The 21,653-nt window shown below is 38.6% G+C and overlaps 1 protein-coding gene across 1 annotated transcript; it reads left to right on the forward strand.

The window, feature by feature from the left end:
- The first annotated feature begins 725 nt into the window (after positions 1-725).
- Positions 726-18,845, forward strand: LMAN1 (lectin, mannose binding 1). Its single transcript, XM_035892961.1, has 13 exons — positions 726-732; positions 975-1,129; positions 1,219-1,326; positions 4,512-4,573; positions 5,292-5,391; positions 7,271-7,394; positions 7,801-7,859; positions 8,464-8,596; positions 10,219-10,415; positions 10,536-10,606; positions 14,799-14,952; positions 15,701-15,822; positions 17,487-18,845. The coding sequence occupies exons 1-13, from the start codon at positions 726-728 to the stop codon at positions 17,521-17,523; spliced, it is 1,329 nt and encodes a 442-aa protein (XP_035748854.1). The 3' UTR covers positions 17,524-18,845.
- Positions 18,846-21,653: the final 2,808 nt, after the last annotated feature.

The following is a 21,653-nucleotide window of genomic DNA, read 5'->3' on the forward strand; positions in this document are numbered from 1 at the left end:
GGCGCTGCGCGCTCCCCGTTGCGGACTGATGATGTGTCACTGCCCGAAACCAGCCGGCCTGGCGCCCCTGCGCCGCGCCTGGGACGAGCCGCCACCCTGCTGCCTTCCCTAATGCAAAAGCTTGACATGGGAAGTGTGCCTCGGCAAACACGACTTCACTGGATGTAGTTTATGCGATTTGTGTATGTTGTGGGGTTGAGGTTTTGATTGTACTCAAAAAACCATCTAGCCTTGCCTAAGTCCCCCCACCCGTGTGAGATGTACTGATCTGAACTGTGCCTAAGGTTCCATTTACTGTGCATAAGATACTGTGTCTTAGTGTAGCTTCTCTGCAGTAACTTCTGCTGTGTTTCTATTTTTTGGCAGACTTTAGTTTATTTTTGTTAATTCATGAGTGTTAACTTTTGACTCTTACTTGTTGTGCTACAAGTGACATGAAGGAAACTGTCTATAGACAAGCTTTTTTAAGCAGATAGTCACAAAAATAAATGTTACTTAATACAAGTGAATAAATTAACTTTCCAAATGTATGCCTGTTACTCTTTTAAACTATTAAAACGGAAAATTAGAGCATCTGTTTTTAAACAGAACAGAAATACGTGATTTTTGAAAATCATGTGGGATACAGCAGAAAGCTAAACCTGATTTTTTTTTTTTTTAATGAATTTAATGCATATCTTGACAACAAGACCAATGTTCCATTTAAGTTGTGCATGTGGTCCCAAATGGAAGGTGATTAAGTCTTCTGTAAAGCAGCAGTAATCAAACTGTTGAAAGTAGAGGTGTGGGGGTCTGGGTTTTTTTCTTCCCCTCTCAAGTGGTTGAGTACTCCACTAAAAAGTTATTTTAAAAACTGTTCTCTAGTTGAGGAGACCAGAAAATTTAGTCAATTTAGAGGATTTGTTAATTAGCTATATAAGCACTTGCAATAGTTTCTCTTCCATGTATTCAGTGTTGGTTCCTTTCCTTTCTAGATGCCATACCAAGTGCAGATCAGATTCGTATAACAACATCTTTGAAAAGCCAAAGAGGATCAGTGTGGACAAAAACCAAGTCAGTATTTGAATATTGGGAAGTTGAAGTGACCTTTCGAGTTACAGGAAGAGGCCGCATTGGAGCTGATGGATTGGTACTGAGAATTTGATCTAACTGAAAAAAAATAGACATACTTGAAATAGTGAATCTTGACTTATGACTGTTACTTGCTTTCTCTAATAGGCAATCTGGTTTACAGAAGAGCAAGGCTTGGAAGGTCCTGTTTTCGGGGCAGCTGATAAATGGAATGGTGTTGGAATTTTCTTTGATTCCTTTGACAATGATGGAAAGGTTAGTCAGAAGCAAACTCTTCTAGCAAGGATTATAAATTAATTTTCTGCCTGTTTTGTACATATAACTGTGGGGAAAAAAAATAGGATGTTATTTTCCTACTCTCCCCCCCCTTCACTTTGAAAAGATATATTAAAATAGTCAAGCTTCCTTACAGGTTTCTTTATTAGACTTTTTTAAACTTTTTTTTTTTTTTTTAAGCTTGAAAGTTGAAGCGTAACACATAATGAATCTGTACATTGTTTAATGTGTTAGATTTGGAGGGAAAATGCCATGTACATAAGTACAAGCTGAAATTTGGAATGTCCATGCACAATTTGAAATGTTGATATATCTAAAGATGGGTGCTTTGGAAGAGGCGTATTGTACCAAATACGACACTGTGGAAACACAACTGTGTGTCTCTGTCTTCAGAGATGCTCTTTTTCTTGCAACAAATCTGCCTTGAGTAGCTCAGCAGCAAAAATTCTGTAGCAGATGGGGGTGACAGTTGCTGTTTTGAATTTCCAGTTTTCCAGTCCAGAACGATCCTGGGAAACTTTGACGATACATAGTAGGTCTGCTTTGCTTCTTTTGCTTTTCCTGCACTACTTTGGCTTGCTTTTAGATGTTTTAGATAAATTTTTGTAGGTGTACAAGCTTTTTTTCCTACATATGGCTTTTGATATATAGCAAACTTAATCCTATATAAAAGTTGGAAGACTGAAGGTGATGTTTATGTTTCTGATCTTCAAAGACAAGACATAGAATTTAAATCCTTTTTTTTTTTTTTAATTTTTATTTTTTCTTCCTTTTTTTTCTGGCTTCTGGCAGGAATATGGACAATGGCATAGTTTAGCTGGCTGAAGATGCCAGCTGTCAAAAATTGCATGTGGACAACACTGTTTGCTAGAACTTTGTGGTGTGAAACCCTATTTCAGAAAGTGATGACGTGTCACTTCTAGTCAAAACAAAAGTCTTCATCGTGCCTTTATTGGTCTGACATGTCTTAAATATTGAAGTTTGTAAGACTTTTTTTCATGACAACCTGTTACTTTCTTCAGTCCCGGTACAGAGAAATTCTTTTTGGTGCTGTTCCCCAGCCTGATATGCTAGCATCCAGAAGTAGACTTCATCTAGTACTGCTAACTCAAAGCACACTGGTTATGATGCTGATTTAAAAACTGCAAAGCTTTTTTTCCTCTTCCTTCTAAGGCTCTAGGTTATACTAGAGTTGAGTTTTTGTTTCTTTGTAGAAGTAGTGACAAGAGCTTTTTAAAGAGAAATACAGCTTCATAGCTCTGAACAGTTGAAATTGTAAGAACCACACTAAATATTGCAAGAGTTGACTGCACGTCTTTCCTGTGACCTTTGGAGGCAAAAAATTGAGGAGTTATTCCCCACTGTCTTTCAAGTTCTTGGGTGTGCTTGCATCCATACAAGAACCCCAGCAGACATTGGACTGCCCATCGACCATTAGCGTTGAATACTTTTGTTAGTAGCTGTCTGCTGTGCTCTAAGGTAGATTAGACTTCAGTTGCATTCATGAGTGGTTTGAAATTGTATTGTTTGTGCTCCCTTTGTGCAGAGTATGTGTGTGTATGCTATGAACTAATTCAGTATTACTGTTGTTAAACTGAAATAAACAGTAAGAAGATGACATTGAAGTATTCTGGTGGCACTGAGCAGGTAATACTGATGTCAAAACAATTAAGCTAACCAAACTTCATTGCTGAGAAGTAGAAACATTGATGTATTTCTGTATACCAGTGTACTTGTTCTGTTGTCACAATCTGTGTGGTGAAGGAAAAGAAACAGTTTGGTTGTAGTGGGCTTCTATAAGACAAAGGACCACCCTACCCCAACACTGTGAATTGAGAAGGACATTATTTCTTGAATTCTTAGAATCTGAGTCTTGTTTTCTCTTCTAAAGAGCTGGTAAGCTGTCTAGTGGGACAGTGTATTCTTTTATGTCATGATTTAACCCCAGTAGGCAGCTAAGCATTGCACAGCTGCTTGCTTGCTCACCCCTCCCTGCTGGGATGGGGGAGAGAATCGGAAGGGTAAAAGTGAGAAAACTGTGGGTTGAGATAAAGACAGTTTAATAGGGAAAGCAAAAGCCATGCACTCAAGCAAAGCAAAACAAGGAATTCACTTGGCAGGCAGGGGTTCAGCCATCTCCAGGACAGCAGGGCTCTATCACGCGTAACGGTGACTTGGGCAGACAAACGCCATCGCTCCAAACATTCCCCTCTTGCTCCTTCCACCAGCTTTTATTGCTGAGCGTGATCCATACGATCTAGGATACCCTTGGGTCAGCTGTCCCAGCTGTCCCCTCACAACTCCTTGTGCCCCCCAGCCTCTCACTGGTGGGTGAGAGGCAGAAAAGGCCTTGAGGCTGTGTAAGCAATAAGTAAAACTTTGCTGTGTTATCAACACTGTTTTAATCATAAATCCAAAACATAGCCCCATACAAGCTATCACTGAAGAAATTTAGCTCGATGATAGCTAAAACCAGTACACTTTAGGAGATGATGAATTGAAATGTTGAAGGGGGAAGGGAGATTAACTCTGAAATCTTGTGCTCTTGTAAAACCTGGAGTTCACTCCATAAACTGCTGGAGGCAATTGCAATAGCACTGGAAATCTGTTCTGCCATTATGTTTTAGTTTGTTCTCATCCTCTAGCAATTTAAATAACTGGGGATGTGTTCAGCTGGCTTTGTTTAGTCTCTGACGGATAGCTCCTAAGGTTTTTCTAATGACTGTGACAAGAGCAGTAGGATGTGAACATAGTGTCTGTTTGGATGGTTTTTTCCAGTGTTATGTAGCCAAAGTTGGGTGTATTAAGTCATCTGTTAGTTTTAAGATCTGTATCTTCACTACATACGAATTTCTCCTATCTGTGGCTTTTATATTTCTGTATTTGTCAAATGATGGTAGTTGGTAGTATATCCAGGAACTTGATTTGTGTGGGTTTTCTCACCCCTGACTATGCAAAGAGTGTAGCAGTCTCTTGCAAAGCATGCAGCATGACACAGTGCTACTCTGTCATTTTGCTTGTGTAATCCTGAAGTACAGAAAGAATAAAACCATCTGTGGTGTATCTGTAGTGTAAGTGTTGTATCACAGAAAGGCTGTCAGTGATGTTACTTGTGTTTCACTTCATATTAAACTATTCCATTTATTTACTATTTCTTTTTCTAGAAAAACAATCCTGGAGTGATTGTTGTAGGCAACAATGGAAAACTTCTGTATGACCATCAGAAGTAAGTTTATTTTCAGTGTTAACGATGAATGTTTGCTTTTGAATGATGAAATGTTGCATGAAACTCTTTGAGAAACATGGAGGTTCTTTCATATGAAACGATGTTGTTTCCTTTACATTTGAGTTTTTCTATTTGTTAAAACACTGTTTTGGCAGTAACAGCACAGAAATTGGCAGCTGATGGGTATTTAAATGGCATGTGTCCTTTTCACGGGTGAACTCAGATAATGGAGGTACAGACTTTTTACCTCTTCACTGTTATGGATATCTTCCACACATGGCTAATAACTGCCAAAAGTGACTAACTGAAAGCTAATTGCCTGTTATTAAATTTAGTTGGTTTCATTTTGATTCCTGATTGTTTATTGTCAGCAGCACAATCGACATCTTTTTAGATCTTCTGCGAAGAGAGGTGTCTAGCTTAGTTGGTGCAGTCTGGGCCATAGCTTATTTCCATCTCGGTTCACAAGTGCAGGAATATGTCTTAGAAGCAAACAGATTTCCCCATTACTGCATTCTACCTGTATTGTGTCCTTTGTAAAGCATCTGGTGCTGTTGATCCCAGACTTCAGAAAAGCTCAGTGCAGTTGTGGGACAGCTTTTGAAAAACTTGCGTATTGAAAAACTAGCATGATGTTGCTAAGTGATACACTGATGCTTTTTTGTCTTAGCTAATAAATCATAAGATATAGTTTTATGCAAGTTGTCTTCTTGCATAGTGATGGTTCCACGCAAGCATTGGCATCCTGTCAGAGGGACTTCCGTAACAAGCCCTATCCTGTTCGAGTAAAGATAGCATACTACCAAAAATCATTGACGGTAAGTATTCTGAAATAACATAATTACTCCTATTTCTCAGCTTTTTAAGTGTGAGATTGTTGCAACTATTTCAAAACCTAAAGACCCCATATGTTAATTCCAATGTTCTTGAAAATGTGGAGCTCGGCAGTAGAAGTTGGAAGGAGGTGCAGTATGTTCAAACGCTAGATGAGTTCTTTTAGCTACATTAATGCATCTGTAGCTTCCTGAGCTGACTCAGCAGGTATTGTTGATTTTTCTGATGTTACTTGGGAGTCAGTCAAGCTAATGTACATGCTCAGATCCTTCTGTTGACTTGCCTGTAGAGGTGTCCCAAAGCCATCATCTGTTCCTCAGCTTCCAAGTGGTTGAGCAGCTCCCTAACTTGAACAGTATTTCTCAAGCTGATCTGAGAGCCGCAGAGGGTTTTGTAGCTGATTGTCAGAGGTTCTTGAAATGTGACTAAAAAACTGAAGCTTGGTCTTTGACAGTAGATTTACGTTTGCTACTCGAGGTTTCCCACCTCCAAAAAATAGTAGGGCTTTGAAGATTAAAGAAGATAGAAAACCACTGGTATAAGGGAGTCTTCAAGACTTCTTAAATACTATTCAGATGACAGTGAATTCCTTCTAGATAAGGACACATACTAATGTGGTGCTGGTTTGCGACAGCTATCAAGTGTGTGTTTCTTTGCTTCAGATTCCTTCTAAAAAGGTGCTATTCATGGGTATTAGCCACAAAACACACAGCTGTCATTTTGTAGTAAAAGTTTCTCTAAAAGTAAACATGAACGCACCTAAAAGAGGGTGGACCTTGTACTGTGTTGTAATGGTATAAACTGTCTGTTACTCTTGAATGAAAATTAAATTTCAGACTCCAAGGTTGCTCCCTTTTTGAATGCGCTTGGCCCCTGATGCCTTATCTAGGAACTCCTCTGGCCCAAATGTTGCTGCTAGCCTTAGCAGTTCTGCAAATGCATCTGTGGAGGAAGAGAGAACCTCTCTAAGCTTAGAATCAACCTAGGAACAGTAAGGGATGACTCTTCTAGATCAGACGAAGAATTTTTGTTGCCCAGAACCTTACTGGGATGTATACTTTTGATAGACTGGCCTTTAATGATCCCTGAGTTGGGAATTTCTTGAACCAGAGTTGATGTTATTGCACCATCCCCGTAATCCTCACCCAGAGGCTCTCAATCACATCATCTCTAACTGTAAGGGTTGTACACTCAAGCCTCTCCACTACATACAGTGTGACACCTCCACCTCACCTGCCCTGCCTATAGCCCGTCATCCCTGCGCTCTGGTTGTGGGACTCATTTCACCAAGTCTCACCACTACCAATGACATCATAGCTCTGGGAACAGACCAATGCTTCCAGTTTGTCCTCTTTGTTTCTTATATTGCGTGTGTCAGTGTACAAGCACTTCAGACGTGCTCGTAACCCTCAGTGCTCCCTGGAACAGTGTAAATGCTCCCGTTAGCACCCTTGGGCGGTGCCGTGCCATCCCTTGGCTTCCTTCATCTCTCCTAATGGTATCCCTTTCCCCTATGTGTTCCTTTCCATGCACTAACTTGTCTGGCTGTTTCTTAAAATTGAAATGAATACTTTTCTGTATGTGTCTGAATTCTATGTGGTATGGCCTCTTAGGTGATGAATAGAAAATGTTGACTTGTTCATGCTGAATTTTGAAGCAGGCTTTTTTTTTCCATTTTAAAATAGAAAGCTTTATGCATTTTCTTTGTAAAAAGTGTCTTTCAGAAAAGAAACAGTTTTTGGTTTCTAGTATCAGCTGCTGAATTACCCAATAAGTTGTATTTGTTACCATTACTGTAAACTGACAAAGCAATTAACACAAATAGATTTATGTGGTAAAAATTGTAATCATTTATCCTTTTAGGTATTAATTAATAATGGCTTTACTCCGGATAAAGAAGACTATGAATTTTGTGCTAAAGTGGACGATATGGTGTTGCCATCACAAGGATATTTTGGAATATCTGCAGCAACAGGGGGACTTGCAGGTAGCAAATGTTAAAAATTGTGACAAATGGTGTGGAGACTGGCAGGGCTTGCAAAAGACTTTTTTTTTTTTTTTTTCTTTTTTTTTTTTTTTTTTTTACTGCTAGTGTTCATCCATTATACCTATTTTTGACCGTGATGATGTAATTAATCCTCTCCCATTCCCAAATTACTGATATGCTTAGACATTTTCCTGGCTAGAGCAAAAGGACTTTGAATTTGTCCTGACAAAGACATTGTGCAGTCTCATTCCCCGCTGCATAAGTTCTTGGGAGGACTTTGGGAGGATGCTGTTGCCTGGAGATCCTTTGCAAGTGCAAGGTTGACTTGGGAAGTACCAGGGTTTGTAATGTGTAGCAGTAGCAACTAACAGTGGGGGGGTTTTTTTTGTTTGTTTGTTGAATACAGATGATCACGATGTCCTGTCTTTTCTGACCTTCCAGTTGACCGAGCCTGGGAAGGAAGTAGTAAGCATCTTTATTCATAATTAGTAAAGTATGTTATTGTATATGTTTTACATGTAACACCAGATTATGGCATTTCCTCTGAAGTCACACTTGACATCCCTGTTCCAGGATTTTGGCATGTAGCTGTGCTGTCATCTGTGTTAGAAAAATGAGACTAATACTTTAATGTTTCAGTAATGTTTTAATTAACAATTTCAAGACCAGAATTCTTGAAGCAACACTGAATTGACAAAAGTCCTGATGTTAGATCAAAACATGCAGAGAAGACAAACTAAAAAGTATACTTTGTTTGGACAGCGAACAGATAATCTCTTCTTCTTTCAACTTACCATACCTCTAGAACACTTCTGTACCACGAAATAGCATCTATCTTTGTAAATTTGATTTCTTTTTAATCGCAGAAAGTACGTGTGTATCAGGAAAAAGCTATGGGTCTCCATAGGAATGTCTGGTTTCTCACTTCAACTTAATATATTAATGTGCTCCGCTAATTGTGTTATGTCTTCAAATCTGAAATCTGAACAGCCTTGCTGGAGAATAAGTTATATAGGAGTGGTGGAGAGCATGAAAAAATATCTCCCTCCCCTTTGATAATGTTTTAAAGCCAACACCAGATGCAGAAATTCCTCAAAAAGATAAAGAGAAGTATCAAGAAGAGTTTGAACACTTTCAACAAGAATTGGATAAAAAGAAAGAAGAATTTCAAAAGGAACATCCTGATGTGCAAGGACAGCCAGGCAAGTTATTTGAGTGACTTTTCAGTTGTCAAGGAAAACGTTTGCTTTCCGGGATGTTCAGAACCTAGGGCCTGATACTCTGACTGATTTTACTAAGCTCCTACTGATGTTACTTACTTTAAGAATCTTCTGTCTTTTGTTTGTAAAGTGTTTTCTGAAATATAAAGTCCCTTTTGTCATGCCTGGATTGAGAACAAAAACGAATGGAAACATGATGGGAATGACGAGGATCTGTATGGAACAGTAGACGAGAGAGAAGGTCATGCAGCCCTCTGTAAAGTGATGATTGAGGAAGCATGGCCTTTTTGGTTATTTGGAAGGTCATCTGCTTGGTCTGTTTCTGCACATTCATAACAAACTTTTTTTTTCCCATCTTGTTTTATGGATGGTTGTCGAAGATGGGCTAGTGGATGTGCTTGGAACATGTTCTTACTTGGAAAAGCTTTTTAATGCTGGGCTAGTCCTGGGTGTGTGGTGGGTTCTGTCAATTTCGACACCACAGCATCAGCTGGCATTCAGTGCTGCTGTGTGGGTTAGCCAATAACCACATTTCCAGCTTGATGTTGTTAAAAGCTGCGGGCTTTATATTTTGGGTTATTGATAAGAAATTTAAGTTTGTCTGGGTAAGGCAGAATTGCCCTTTCCACTATTGATACCACATATCTGCAGCTCTCAGCAAGCATTGGTTTAAAGATATTTCAGGCTGAACAGCATTTTACCACTGATTTAAAATTACATTTAATTTAGGAAAATTATAATAATGACTCTTGCCCACTTTTCTGAGTGTTTGGCCACAGTGCTTTGACTTGTTCTGCTATTGCACATGGTGGGGGTTTTGTTTGTTTGCTTGGTTTGGCTTTTTTTAAAAAAAATTTTTTTAAGAGCTGGGCAAAAAGAACCTGCTTATTTGAAAATATAATGGAAACCAGTCTATTTCTTAGTTTTGTGGATTGAATTAGCTGTATTTGAACACATACATACCAGGAATATACTTTAGGCATTTAGACCTGAAATTTCAGGTTGTCATCTTTTTTTGCACAGTAAGTTATGACTGTTCTAAAGGTCCTACACCATTTTAACTTCATCTGTGTTTTTGAAATATTGTCCAGCCTTCCATTGTAAGAAATAATAATCTTTTTGCCACAGAGTCTTTTGGACTTTCTGATGTTGTTGAAGCTGCAGAGGAACTCACTCAAAATGTGCAGTCACTTCTCTATTTCAAGCTACACTTTAAAGCTTGCTTTGTCTAAAAAGTAGCTGTTACTTAATACCTGCACATCTCTTCTGGAGGATGGTTGGTAATACAAAGCTAGCTTACGCAAAGATAGCTGCCTCCTAATAATAGCAGTATCCTATTTCCATTTTATGTTGCACATTACCCAAGTATTGAAATAGGAACTCTAAGATGGAGTCTGGGTTTGAATGTGGTTGTGTCTGTTCAGTTGTTCTGATGCCATTTGGGTATCCTTTGCTATGGCAATGGTGATAAATAAACACCAAATATATCAAACTATGGGGAAAAAAGTTTATCAATGTAGAAACTTGAAGGGTCCAAGAAAAATGATACAGTGCAACTTATGAGGCATGCATATATGTAAGAATTACCTATGCTTTTTCCTTAGCAGCGGATGATCTTTTTGAAACTGTAAGTGATCGTGAACTGAGGCAAATCTTTGAGGGGCAGAATCGAATTCATCTTGAAATCAAACAGCTTAATAGGCAATTGGACATGATTCTGGATGAGCAGAGGAGGTACGTCTCTGCAGTCACAGATGAGATTGCTAAAAGAGGAGCTGGTTTTCCAGGTCAACAAGGACAGGTAAACAAATAAAAAACCTCCCATCACCGTGATTGATAGCTCAGCCTAATTTCAGCAGCATGATCAATTTGCTTTTTCCAAGAGACGTTGATCTTTTTCTTCTCCTGCCCCCTTCCCCAGGTTTCCCAGCAAGAGATTGAGACAGTTGTGAAAACTCAAGAAGAGGTCATTAGACAAGTAAATGAAATAAGGTAAATGCTTTATAAATATCAAGGCTGTGTTTTGAATTTTATACTATTTTCCACCTTCTAAATCCTATTTATTATTTCAGTAGACAATATTGACAAACTTGAAATTTCTCTGTATTGGTTTCTTAGTGATGACTCTCTGCATACATTTAATTTCTATAATAAAGTGAGTTCGTGTCCCTAGGGTGGCTAAGCCCCCTCATTTGCCTCTTTTTTTTTTTTTTTTTTTTTTTTAATCATGAGATTCCACTTCAGCAGGTAAGTCCAGTCCCTCTAAAAGCAATTGGTTTTTGCTGTGTGCTAACCTGCTGCCTCACTGGAGTATTGATAATGACATGAGCATAAATGCCTTCAATTTATAGCTAGTGAACCTAAAAATAAAAAGTTGTATTGGAGTATCTTGTTCATATATTCAGTCTAGTCCTGATATAATGATTATATGAGTTTATTGTTGTACAATATTACAAATAAAATCTCCATCCTTGGAGATACTGGAAACCCAACTATGACTAAAAATTCCTTGGTTTGTTAGGTGCTAAGGCATATTGTCATACAGTACTTACGGGGAGGGGAAAAAAAAGCACTCTAATATTAAATTACTTCACTTACTTTGCATAGTAAAGACAGAAATGTGTTGGGGTTTTTTTTCATGTGCCAATGTATTGTGTAGACCATTTTTGTAATCCTGCCCCCATTTCTTGTAGGTTAGTGAAAAATGGGAAAAAAATGTTAAACTCTGCTGTGTTAGAAATGCCTGTTTGTTCTCTATGCATGGGCTGCATGCTATTACTTAAAAAAATACTTTTGTATTTTAAGGGCATGAATATTTTATGGTCTAATTTTTACTTACTGTGTGAAAACCAGGCCTATCAACTGATATATCGGTGTCTTCTGTGGCAAAAGATAATCACGTTAAAGGAGACTTGGACAATTACAGACCTGTTTTCTTGCCTGGGTGAATTCACTTTTTGGCAATCTCGGGTAGCTTACTGGAATCTAACTGTACTATGTTAAGACTCCTGGGGGTGGTTTTTTTGTTTGGTTGGTTTGGGTTTTTTGACAGCAGACTTTCTGCCAGTTAACTTTCTCAGAATACTTCTGTATCTGCAGGGACGTGTGCAAATTCCCAAGGGATTAGTAATTTTGGTTTTTAAGATGCAGTTTTTAAAGTCAATTGAGAGGTATGCTGCACCTTTTCAAACTACGTTACCAAATGAAGTAACTGTCTTATGTTGAAGGTGCTATACTGCTAAAATGGATTTGAGAAAATTCCTGTGTTTGATAGGGATGTCTGTACTGCTTGTAGATATTTTACAATTACTGCCTTTAGCAGTAATGTCTTTAAGTTGGTTTAACCCTTCATTTATAGTGGTTAAAACATTCCTTACCTCGAGATTAAAAAATGGGAGAAAGACAATACCTACAATTTGATGTTGTAGTATATAAGCGCTTGTGGGTTTTTTCCTTTATTACTTCAAGAGCAGCTCTTGTGATTTATCTAAGTAGGTCAGTTTTTTGTAAAATGAAGATTAGAGTGCTTCCATTTTTGCACTTGTTCTTCCACAAAAGCTTTTATGTTAATATTCTTGACAAATCTTTATACCTTGCAAGCAAATTAGATTTTCTTGTTAACGTTGGCAGTCTGCCCTTTTAGTGACTACTTACTAGGTATGAGTTTGCGTAACATCATCTTAATATTTTTCTTAGATTAAAGAAATGCTTTATTTATAGATAGAAATGAACAGCCCGCTGTTGCACTGCTGGTCATCCCGGAGGAAAAGGACTTACTAAGTAATTTTCTTGTCAAGATTTGTGGGTTTCTTAATCATCTGATTACAAAAGAATCTTGCATGTTCATACAATAGAAACTATCAGCATGGTGTTGTTCATGCAAAAGTAAATGTAAATTAAATTTGATACAGTGTCTATTTAGGGAAGTTATTTTGCTTTTAACAAACAGTGGATCAGTCTGGGGGAAGGTGGGTGTGCGGGCAGATTTCTGTTAATTACGTAGGGATGGTGGCATTAGGAGGGAGAGGAACAAAGTGAGTGTCACACGTGTTCTAGCACTGAGACTAGTGGGGCAAGGCAAACAACGTGATGGATGTGGACAGAGGGAATTACTATCAGCATTTATTAAGCAGTGGTCCTGATGGTGGTTGCATGGGTTAGTTAAGAAAAACATCTTCCAGTGAAAAACTGACTTCTAAGATAGGCTATTATAACACTGATTCAATGCACAGGCAAATATTAATCCATTTACTTTAAATAATCCATACAATGACAATATGAAAATACAAAATTATTTCTGGATAACGTATATGCTAACTTAAGTTAGGGCAGATGAGGGGTTTTTTTGCATTAATCTAGTACGTGTAAGTTCCAAACCAGAAATGTAGAATGAGAGAAGGGGAGAGCTGCCTTGATTAGTTTTGTTTGCAGTGGCTTACAGAAGCAAATAGCTAGCTTTCGGTAACTCCTTTTGATAACTTTGCAATATTAAAAATGAGCTTATTGAGGTAAACGTGGAGAGTGTTGCAGAAATCCATGGCTAACTTCGTCTGGCCTAGAGTGCAGTACATTCTCTGGAATAACGAAATGTAATTATGGAGAGTGATTGGTCTTATAACATGTGCTGGAAGTGGGATTGAGCTTTTGCAAAGATGACAGGAAAGGGTGAATTATTGGATCTTTTTGTTACTGCAAATGACAAGAATTCTTTTTGGCTATGTGGGAAGTATGCAGAATACTGGTAGTCTAGTATGTTAAGTTTATTTGTGTGTTAAAGTGATATTTTTATGAAAAACTGGTAGTACCTTACTAGTTTTCTCTTTTCTCCTGGTTTTTTAGTTGTATTTTATTTCTGTGGTTTTTGAATTTTAATGGCATGAAGAGGCAATGGATGCAAAGCTAGAAGATGGGCAACATCTTTATGAAGATTATTTATAAACATTTAAGTTTTGATGCTTAACTTGCTGTTTTCACAATGAATACGAGCCATTTAAAATCAGTAATACAACTTTGTATAACACTTATGGATATGATTGTATGTTGTTGTTGCCAGTTTACTCAATGAATAGTATTCGAGCCAGGTTTGGGGCTTGTGGTTTGTTTTTTTTCTCATGTGAAAGTTACAATTGAAAGTGTTCAAGGCCAGGTTGGACAGGGCTTTGAGCAGCCTGATGGAGTGAAAGATGTCCCTGCCCACGGCGGGGGGGTCGGAGCAGATGATCCCTTCCAACCCAAACCATTCTATGATCCTCTGTTAAATTGCTGACCACTGAACAAAGAGTTAGGACTTTACCTTGAAGGCATCAAAGTAAGCTCTCATCTGAACAAAATGTAAAGTTTTAAGTAAATAAAAAAAAAAATCCAAAGACATACATTTTGATTGTTTATTCTGTTAATAATGAAGAGATTAACATTCACATGACAAATATTTTGGCTGCAGAATAATCCTCTTTGCAACTGAAAAGAGACATCATAGTAGGGGAAAATTATATAAACATATTGATTGGAGATTAAGTGTTTTTCTCTCATTGACTAGTTTACCTCAAACAGAATTAGTTAAGGAACGTCAACTTTTTACGGATTTAATTTGATTTGTTGTAGAAGCAAAATGAATTCACATGAAGACAATATTAAGTATTATGACAATGCATATGGGAAATGAGTTTCACATATAAATGATAATCATGAAACAAGGATGTATCTAAATCTTTTCTTATCCCTAAAGCCTCTTCTTTATTTTTATTTCTTACATGAGTGCTTTTATTTATTTATTTTTCAAACAGCTTTTGGTTTTCTTCAAAGATTGCATTAAACTCTGCTTATCCTAAAGCCTTGTAGGAGCCTCAGATAAAACACTTGTTTTAGACTTCATCAGTCAGGCAAAGCAGATGTCTAGCAACAGAATATTTGCCAGATCTTGTTTTCATCGTGACTTCGGGAGATGGTGCAGTGTACAAATTTAAACTGTCTGTGGAATTAAATATTTTTTTTAAAATCGTGGTTTGATTAAGGGAATTATCTCTTGATAGGTATTCTTGGAAGCTAGAAAACATGTTTTCTGCCTTTTAGGGCAGCTATGTATTTCACATTAATTTTAATGGCCTAAAAGGTGTCCAGAAATAACTGCTGTTTGTAGCAAAGCTATTCTGTGCTGAAAGATGTTTTGTTGTTCGTCTTGTTTCAGAAATTCCATGGCTGATACTCTGAGGTTGATCAGTGGAGCTCAGCATCCTGGCTCTGCTGCAGGAGTCTATGAAACAACTCAGCACTTCAATGACATTAAAGAACACCTTCATGTAGTAAAGAGGGACATTGAGCATTTAGTGCAACGAAATATGGTAATTTATGTGCTGGTAGTGTAAAGCATGACTGTAATACTTCTTTATTTGGCTGTTAGTGAAAAGCTAGGATGAGCCAGCATGCAATTTACAGAGCAATTAATCCTTCATTAAGCTGCTTCGCTAAAACTGCACTGCCTTGACCTAACTGCATGATCTGTGTCTTGATGAGAAGTTTTGCACACAGAGCATGATTTTTAGCCTTAATTTCCTGGGGAAACAAGGTCAAGTAGTTAGGTTTTCTGGGTGCTTTTTTTGTCTTTGTCCCCCAGCTTAACCGCTCTATACAGAGGAGATTCTCTATTGCTTCTGCACAGAAGGGAGAGCTTTAACCAGGGGAAACTCGGGCAGGCTCTGCTTAAGGTCTCTAAGTGTGAAAGATGACTGCATTCGCATTCAGGAGCACCTTAGTCTAGCCTAGGTAGCAATTAAGCTGAATTAGCTTATGATCCCATAGAAAGTTCTTGATATCTGGGTTAATTTACTAAAGATTGATTCTTTCCCCTATGACCCTCAAAATAACATCAGTCAGTTTATCTGAGAAACATAAAGGTGAAAGGGGCAAGTGAGATGGGGAGTAAGATTATGATTTTTCAGAATAGTGTCATTTCTGTCTGTGTTTTCTGCTTGTGTTCCAATTTTTAGATCACGTTGCAGAAACCTTGTTTTGTTTCTTACATATAACAGCCTTGTGATGGCATGTCTTGTTTGCTCTTTTTCTCAAATACTGTTTTTTTTTGGGTTTTAGCCATCTAATGAGAAATCGAAATGTCCAGACTTGCCACCGTTTCCATCATGCTTATCTACAGTGCACTTCTTCATATTTGTAGCGGTGCAAACAGTGTTATTCGTTGGTTATATCATGTATAGGTAAGTATGTTTTTCTTTAAAGACAACAGAGCATATAATTTTAGAATAATTTTAGACCTTCTAACTGGAAGTGCAATTGCAATGATATGATTACGTTAAATCTTCTTCAAAACAAGCAGTCGTTCAGATTGGAAGAGACCTTGAGAGGTTCCCTCTAGTTCAACCTTCTGCTCAGAGCGGCGTTGACACTGAATTCAGACCAGGTCGCTTAGTGTTTAGACTGGTCGGGTTTTAAGAACCTCCAAGAATGGAAAACTTACAACTGAAAATGTTTGTTTATCATAATGAGGCTTGTTTTATTCTCCCTCCACCCCCGCAGTATCCCATCTAGTGGGAACCTGCCCTGTTGTGTCTCTTTCTTACAATGTGCATCTCTGTAAAGAAACTGTCCCTGTCTCCTCAATAACATCACGTGGACATTAGAAAGCTGCTGTTAGACCCCTTGAGCCCTTTTGTCCAGGATGAACAAGCCCAGTTCCCTCCCTCTCTTCTCTTGAGGCATGTGCTTCAGCTCTTGACCACTGTTCTTGTGGTCCTCTGCTGGACTTACTGAAGTTTATTAATATCTTTACAAAATCTGATGTGACTGGATTTTGTTTTTTTCATGTTTTGTTTTTTTGTTTATTTTTTCTATGTGTACCTACAAGCTACTTATCCTATCTTAGAAAAATTCCTCAGTGAACTTTTTTTACAATAGGTATCCCTTCATCCCTCTCCTACATATGATATTGATAGTGTATGGACTTTTTCCTCCCCCACTGCCCTAGTTGGGGTGGGTTTTTTTGTCTGTTCTCTTCCTCCTCCTTGTAATATCATACTGTTCAAATTAAATTTGCATTGATGAAAGGAAAACCTATTGAGAGTCGGGACTGACTTGCTTGGTAGTCTTCCCTCCTGCTTCTCACACATGCTAATCAGGATAAGGAGTAGGGACCAAAATAGCTGCATTGCCCTTCAAAGAGAAAATGCCGTTTGCTACCTCTGTGGAAGGATAAATAGTATTAATGTAAGACCAGTGCTGCTGATAGCACTTACTTTTATCGTGTGTCTGCTTCTCTACAAAGTGGAGAGAGTGTATTTCTTACGCATGTCATGCTATGCCATCAACTGGAACGATGGCTTCCAAGACAAATGAGGGGCTGGTCCCCTCCGGTTCTCTTTGATGCCCTTGTAATTCTAGCATCTGTGTGTGGTTGATCCACAGTATCTATATCCACTAAGAAAAAAAAATACGTTCTGTGCCAGAGGGAAAAGGAAATCCCATCTCAAGTAAGTTGTTTCACTGCTTGGTTGCGTGTGTTTCCTTTTCTAGGATGATCTTTAGGGCAATCAGATACTGAGAAGCTTTAGAAAATTTTAGTTAAAGTATTTTAAAAATAATTTCATATGTTTTTTCACAGTTTCTGGCTGCTGTCCAGAATGTTTTGTTTCCTTCTGTTCCCGTTGCAAAATGGGAACTATAGTGATGCTACCAATGTCTCTGTAAATAGAAAAAATTATATCCTGTTTCTGTGATATGACTTATATTTGATTTCCCTAAGTCTCTGTTGACAAGGAATGGAATCTTTTAATCCTCAAATAAATGAAATACATATTTATTTAAACCAGTTAGCTGGTTTTATACTGTAAGGACTTCATGAATTCTCCTCTGCTTTTTCTTTCAGGAGTCAACAAGAAGCAGCAGCCAAAAAGTTCTTTTGATGACCCGTTCCTTTTGTGTGTACATAACAGCAGTATGTATGCACAGAAAATTACACGCTTCTGTAAATGAGGGAAATTGTAGTGTTTGATATACTTCAATATTGTAAATTATTGAATTTTGTTACACAAAATGAGTTCTCATTTAAACTGTTAATGCTAAAGTTAAAAAACAGACTGGGGAGCAGTGGAGCAAATGCTAGATAGGGGAAGACTGTGGACCCTGTCTAAGTCTGTATTTTCAGCAAACTTTCTCATAAATACTGGAAGGCAAATGCTGTATTCCTCCTCTTTTGTTAAGGTTCCAGAGGAGGGAATTGAAACATCCAGGTTTGGCTGTTCTTCGTAATGAGAACTGCAGATGGATGATTTGTGCAGAAAGCTTGCCACTAAGTGTCCTGACTCCTCAGTTCAAAAAACCAAAAGCAGACAAAAAACAAAACCCAAACAACTGCTCTTCTTTATTTTTTGGGGGAGTGGTGTAAAAATTTGTTATAAACATTACATTTCTTTGCCACTTGGATTTAACCGTTTAAGAATTATTTAGTTAAGTCTAACTCTTAATGAAATATAGATGTAAGCACTTTTTGATATGTGGACACAGGCCTTTAACAGTCTGTTGATACCTGATACAGAAAACAAACTATATAGAACAAGCAAATAAAGGCTTACCTCCTTATTTTGGGTTTTGGTATTAGGCAGCAAGAGAAAAAGTGATAAAGTAGTTTCTTCAAGTCTGTCTGTAATTTTGTTTGGAGATTTGTGGAACTTTTTCAGCAAAGATACTGCTTTATACCTCTTCAAATCTGATTTTATTAAGGATGTGTTCAGTGTGTGAATATGTCTTTACTTTTATAAAGCTGTCTTGTGTCTTTCATGTATCAAATACAAGATGCTTTGATTTAAATATTGACATGGCAAGTATTCTGAACTACAGATACTGGGCGTTAACCCGTTTCTTCACAAGCTGTTGCTTCAGACATGTTTGTTAATCCAGCAGCTATTGTAGAACCAGTTTTGTGTCTCAATTCCTGCTTTAATATCAAAAGCATAAGATTGAACATGTGTTTTTGATACTGCTTATCAGGTAAACATTTGTTTCAGGAAAGAAACAAGGCAGATGGCCCAAATTAGGAATGTGAAATTAACTCATTTTGCCTTGTTTATGTATCTGTGGTAACCTTGTCCTTGAGTTCTTTGTGTGTAGAATTAGAATGAGGTGGGGTTTTCTTTTTTTTTTTAATTCTATAAAATACACAAATGCATTAGGATATTTCACTTTTAATTATTAATCTGTTTGTCTGAATCTGCAAAAATTATCTGGAATCTAGGTAAGGAAGAACACTGCAGTATCGTGCCTGTCAGTTTGGAGAAATGATAAATCTATGCAATATATTTTGTTATTTAAAATGCAGTGTCCAAAAGGTGGATGTCTATGCTACACCAGTGCAATGATACTACCTACGTACCTATTTCCATAGCTACAGTATGGAGCGTACTGTAAGTGGCATAGCTTTATAGATTCATTTCTGAATTTGAGAAGATTTTTCTGTACTAATTGGGAAAACTACTGCCTCAAGCTAATCTTGCTGGATAAATAGGGTAAATCAACGAAAACACTTTCCAGATAAGCCAGAATAGCACATAGGAATTTGTCCATTCAGCTCTTTCAACACCAGCAAATATTTACAGGTGCCTTGAGTCTAAGCTATTACAACCCTGACTCTTCTGACAAAACTTAATATATGTTCTTAAGTTGTTCTGAAAATGTACAGTTGTTCCTCTCAGCTGTGAGCCTTCCTGCATCAGTGCCACACCTGAGCAGAACTTCCTCTCTTGCAGCAGGTGTCGCAGGACCCCTTGTACAGAAAGGCTGGCAACTGCGTTTTGATAAGTAGGTGCATGTATCTGGCATAATGAGGAACAGCCTAATGTATCAGTTGGAGGAAGCCTGTATTTTTTGTTACTGTGAACTTACCCAACCATAACGTTGTTTTAAAGCTGGAACAGCCTGTGCTTTTGTTAGAGAAGGCTGGGGATGGTGACTAGGGGGAAACTTGAACCTACAACTGTATCTTCAGTATGAGGCTCAGCTTGTGTGTTTATGCTGCTAAGAGATCTGATGTTACCTCCCATGTGCACCTAGGAAACCTTTGTGTTAGGGAGCAGAAGGTCTAAAGTGTAACATCCCAAAAGTGGTAACTTTGCTTCATGCTTCATTCCACAGTCGTCTCTCCTTGGAACTTCCATAATTGCCTCGTCACTCACTGGATCAAAGGAAAGCTCCCAATTGCCCAGCTCAAATTCTGCCCTGTCTGTTCTTGAAGTGATAGCAGCAAATTCGGACATAAAGAATATTTGTCAGTCAATGTAGCCTCCTGTTAGGGCTGGCTACTAAAAGTTTCTTCCAACACTGACTGCATGTTTGATTCTTATCAAGTAAGATTTCAGAACAAGGAGGAGAAGACACCTTGGAAACCTGTTTGACAGTATGGGGGAGAACAAGTCTAGTGATCGTATTTGAAGTGTGGATGATAAGTAGCAAATATTTGGCAGCGACAAGAGAATCTCATTGTGCTGGTCAGGGTGTATTAAACACATGGTCACACCTGAATCTTTCAAAAGTAAAATTCACTATATGGTTTGTAAATTACTTCCTGTTTGAAGAAAATTTGACATTTTTCAATGCATCAATTACTGTAACACCCAAGACTGTCTACTGTTTTTTTTTTTTTTAAATTCAAACAGCTGACATTTTCATATGTTTGTTTCTGACTAATGTGAATTGACACGTGGAGTTCAGAGATAACCTTATTTGAATAAAGATGCATATTTTTAGTAAGCTTTTTTCTTTTAATTTGGTACATGTCAATGAAATCCAAGCCAAGTATATTTGAAGCATTCTTTACCCTCTGTTGTTCAGAGAGCTTGAATGCTTTGAGATCTGGGTTCAGCCCTCACCGATACTGGGGAGTTAACGGCATTTGCAGGCTGAGGTTCTGCCTGTGTCGAAGAGGCCGACGACCACCACTGGTTAGGAGGACACGCTGGATCCAGCCTCAGGTCAGTCTGCGCCAAGGGGCGATCTCCTCTGTGCTGCAGTCTAACGCAGGAGTGATTCGAACCTAAAGGTACGAGGTTGGCTCAAAAGCGTCCGTTAAGAGTGTCAGGCTTGCCTTGGCTGTCAGGCACTTGGGGTCAAGCGTAAAGTAGTGTGTCAGCATCCAAGTCCCCTAACTGCAAGTAGAGTTGCTTGAGGCTGCTTCAAGTGTACCAAGTACCTCATTTTTCTGAGCTGAAGATTGCCTGTATCTCGGAAGTTCTTTCTCCAGGTTCCCCAAGCTGCTGTCACCTGGGGGCTCTGCTCCTGTTTGTTGGAACACAACCCTCCTACCCACGCTGTTCTCTGTCTCCCTGGCTGCTTTGTTTTGTGGTGTTTTGCTGTTCTGCCCAGGAAATTGTGTTTGTCTGTGGTAACCTCCCACAGAAAGAGTAGGAATTCCCTCACTGACCATCATTTTCCCTCAGCCGGGAGCAATTTCTCTAAGAGGTAGAGGAGAGGAATCTTCAGTTAAATCTATTCAAGCTGAGAAAGCCCTAAAATATTTTTTTCTCTTTTTCTGTGCAAGTGATCTAATATTCCGACTCACGTAAAAGGCAACATCCTCTTCTAGAGGGATGGAGCTGGGGGGCAGGCGGTGACAGCCTTGGTCCTTTCAAAGAACACGTAGAATCTTCTGAATGACATGGTTGGAGTTGTCTGCTGTGGCTGTTGTGGGAACAGAGTCTCTAGAAAAGGCTGGGAGCTCAGATGCTTGCCTGCTGTGCTGGCCTCTCTGTGAGGTTTTTAGATTCTGCTCTTTGTGATTTGCCTGTTTCAAGACTCCAAATTCTGTTCTGGGGTTGGAGATGCCCCATCCCTGGGAACATTCCAGGCCAGGTTGGACGGGGCTGTGAGCAACCTGATGTGGTTCAAGGTGTCCCTGCTCCTGCAGGGGGGTTGGGCTGGGTGACCTCTGAGGGTCCCTTCCAACCCCAAACATTGTGTGATTCTGTGCCTGTGTTCCTGGGGTATGGAACACGGGCTTTTCTAATATCGCCCCGTTCCATCAGATAAAACAGGAACTGAGCCT

The sequence above is a fragment of the Egretta garzetta genome, unplaced genomic scaffold (assembly GCF_000687185.1).
Source record: "Egretta garzetta isolate BGI_Z169 unplaced genomic scaffold, ASM68718v1 scaffold384, whole genome shotgun sequence".
Classification (NCBI taxonomy): Eukaryota; Metazoa; Chordata; class Aves; order Pelecaniformes; family Ardeidae; genus Egretta; species Egretta garzetta.

Bases quoted from the DNA above. Each gene is read 5' to 3' on its own strand.
- LMAN1 (XM_035892961.1), top strand. The intron at 5,392-7,270 runs GTAAGTATTCTG...TTATCCTTTTAG, and splicing joins ACTACCAAAAATCATTGACG to GTATTAATTAATAATGGCTT. The intron at 7,860-8,463 runs GTAAGCATCTTT...AATGTTTTAAAG, and splicing joins CCGAGCCTGGGAAGGAAGTA to CCAACACCAGATGCAGAAAT.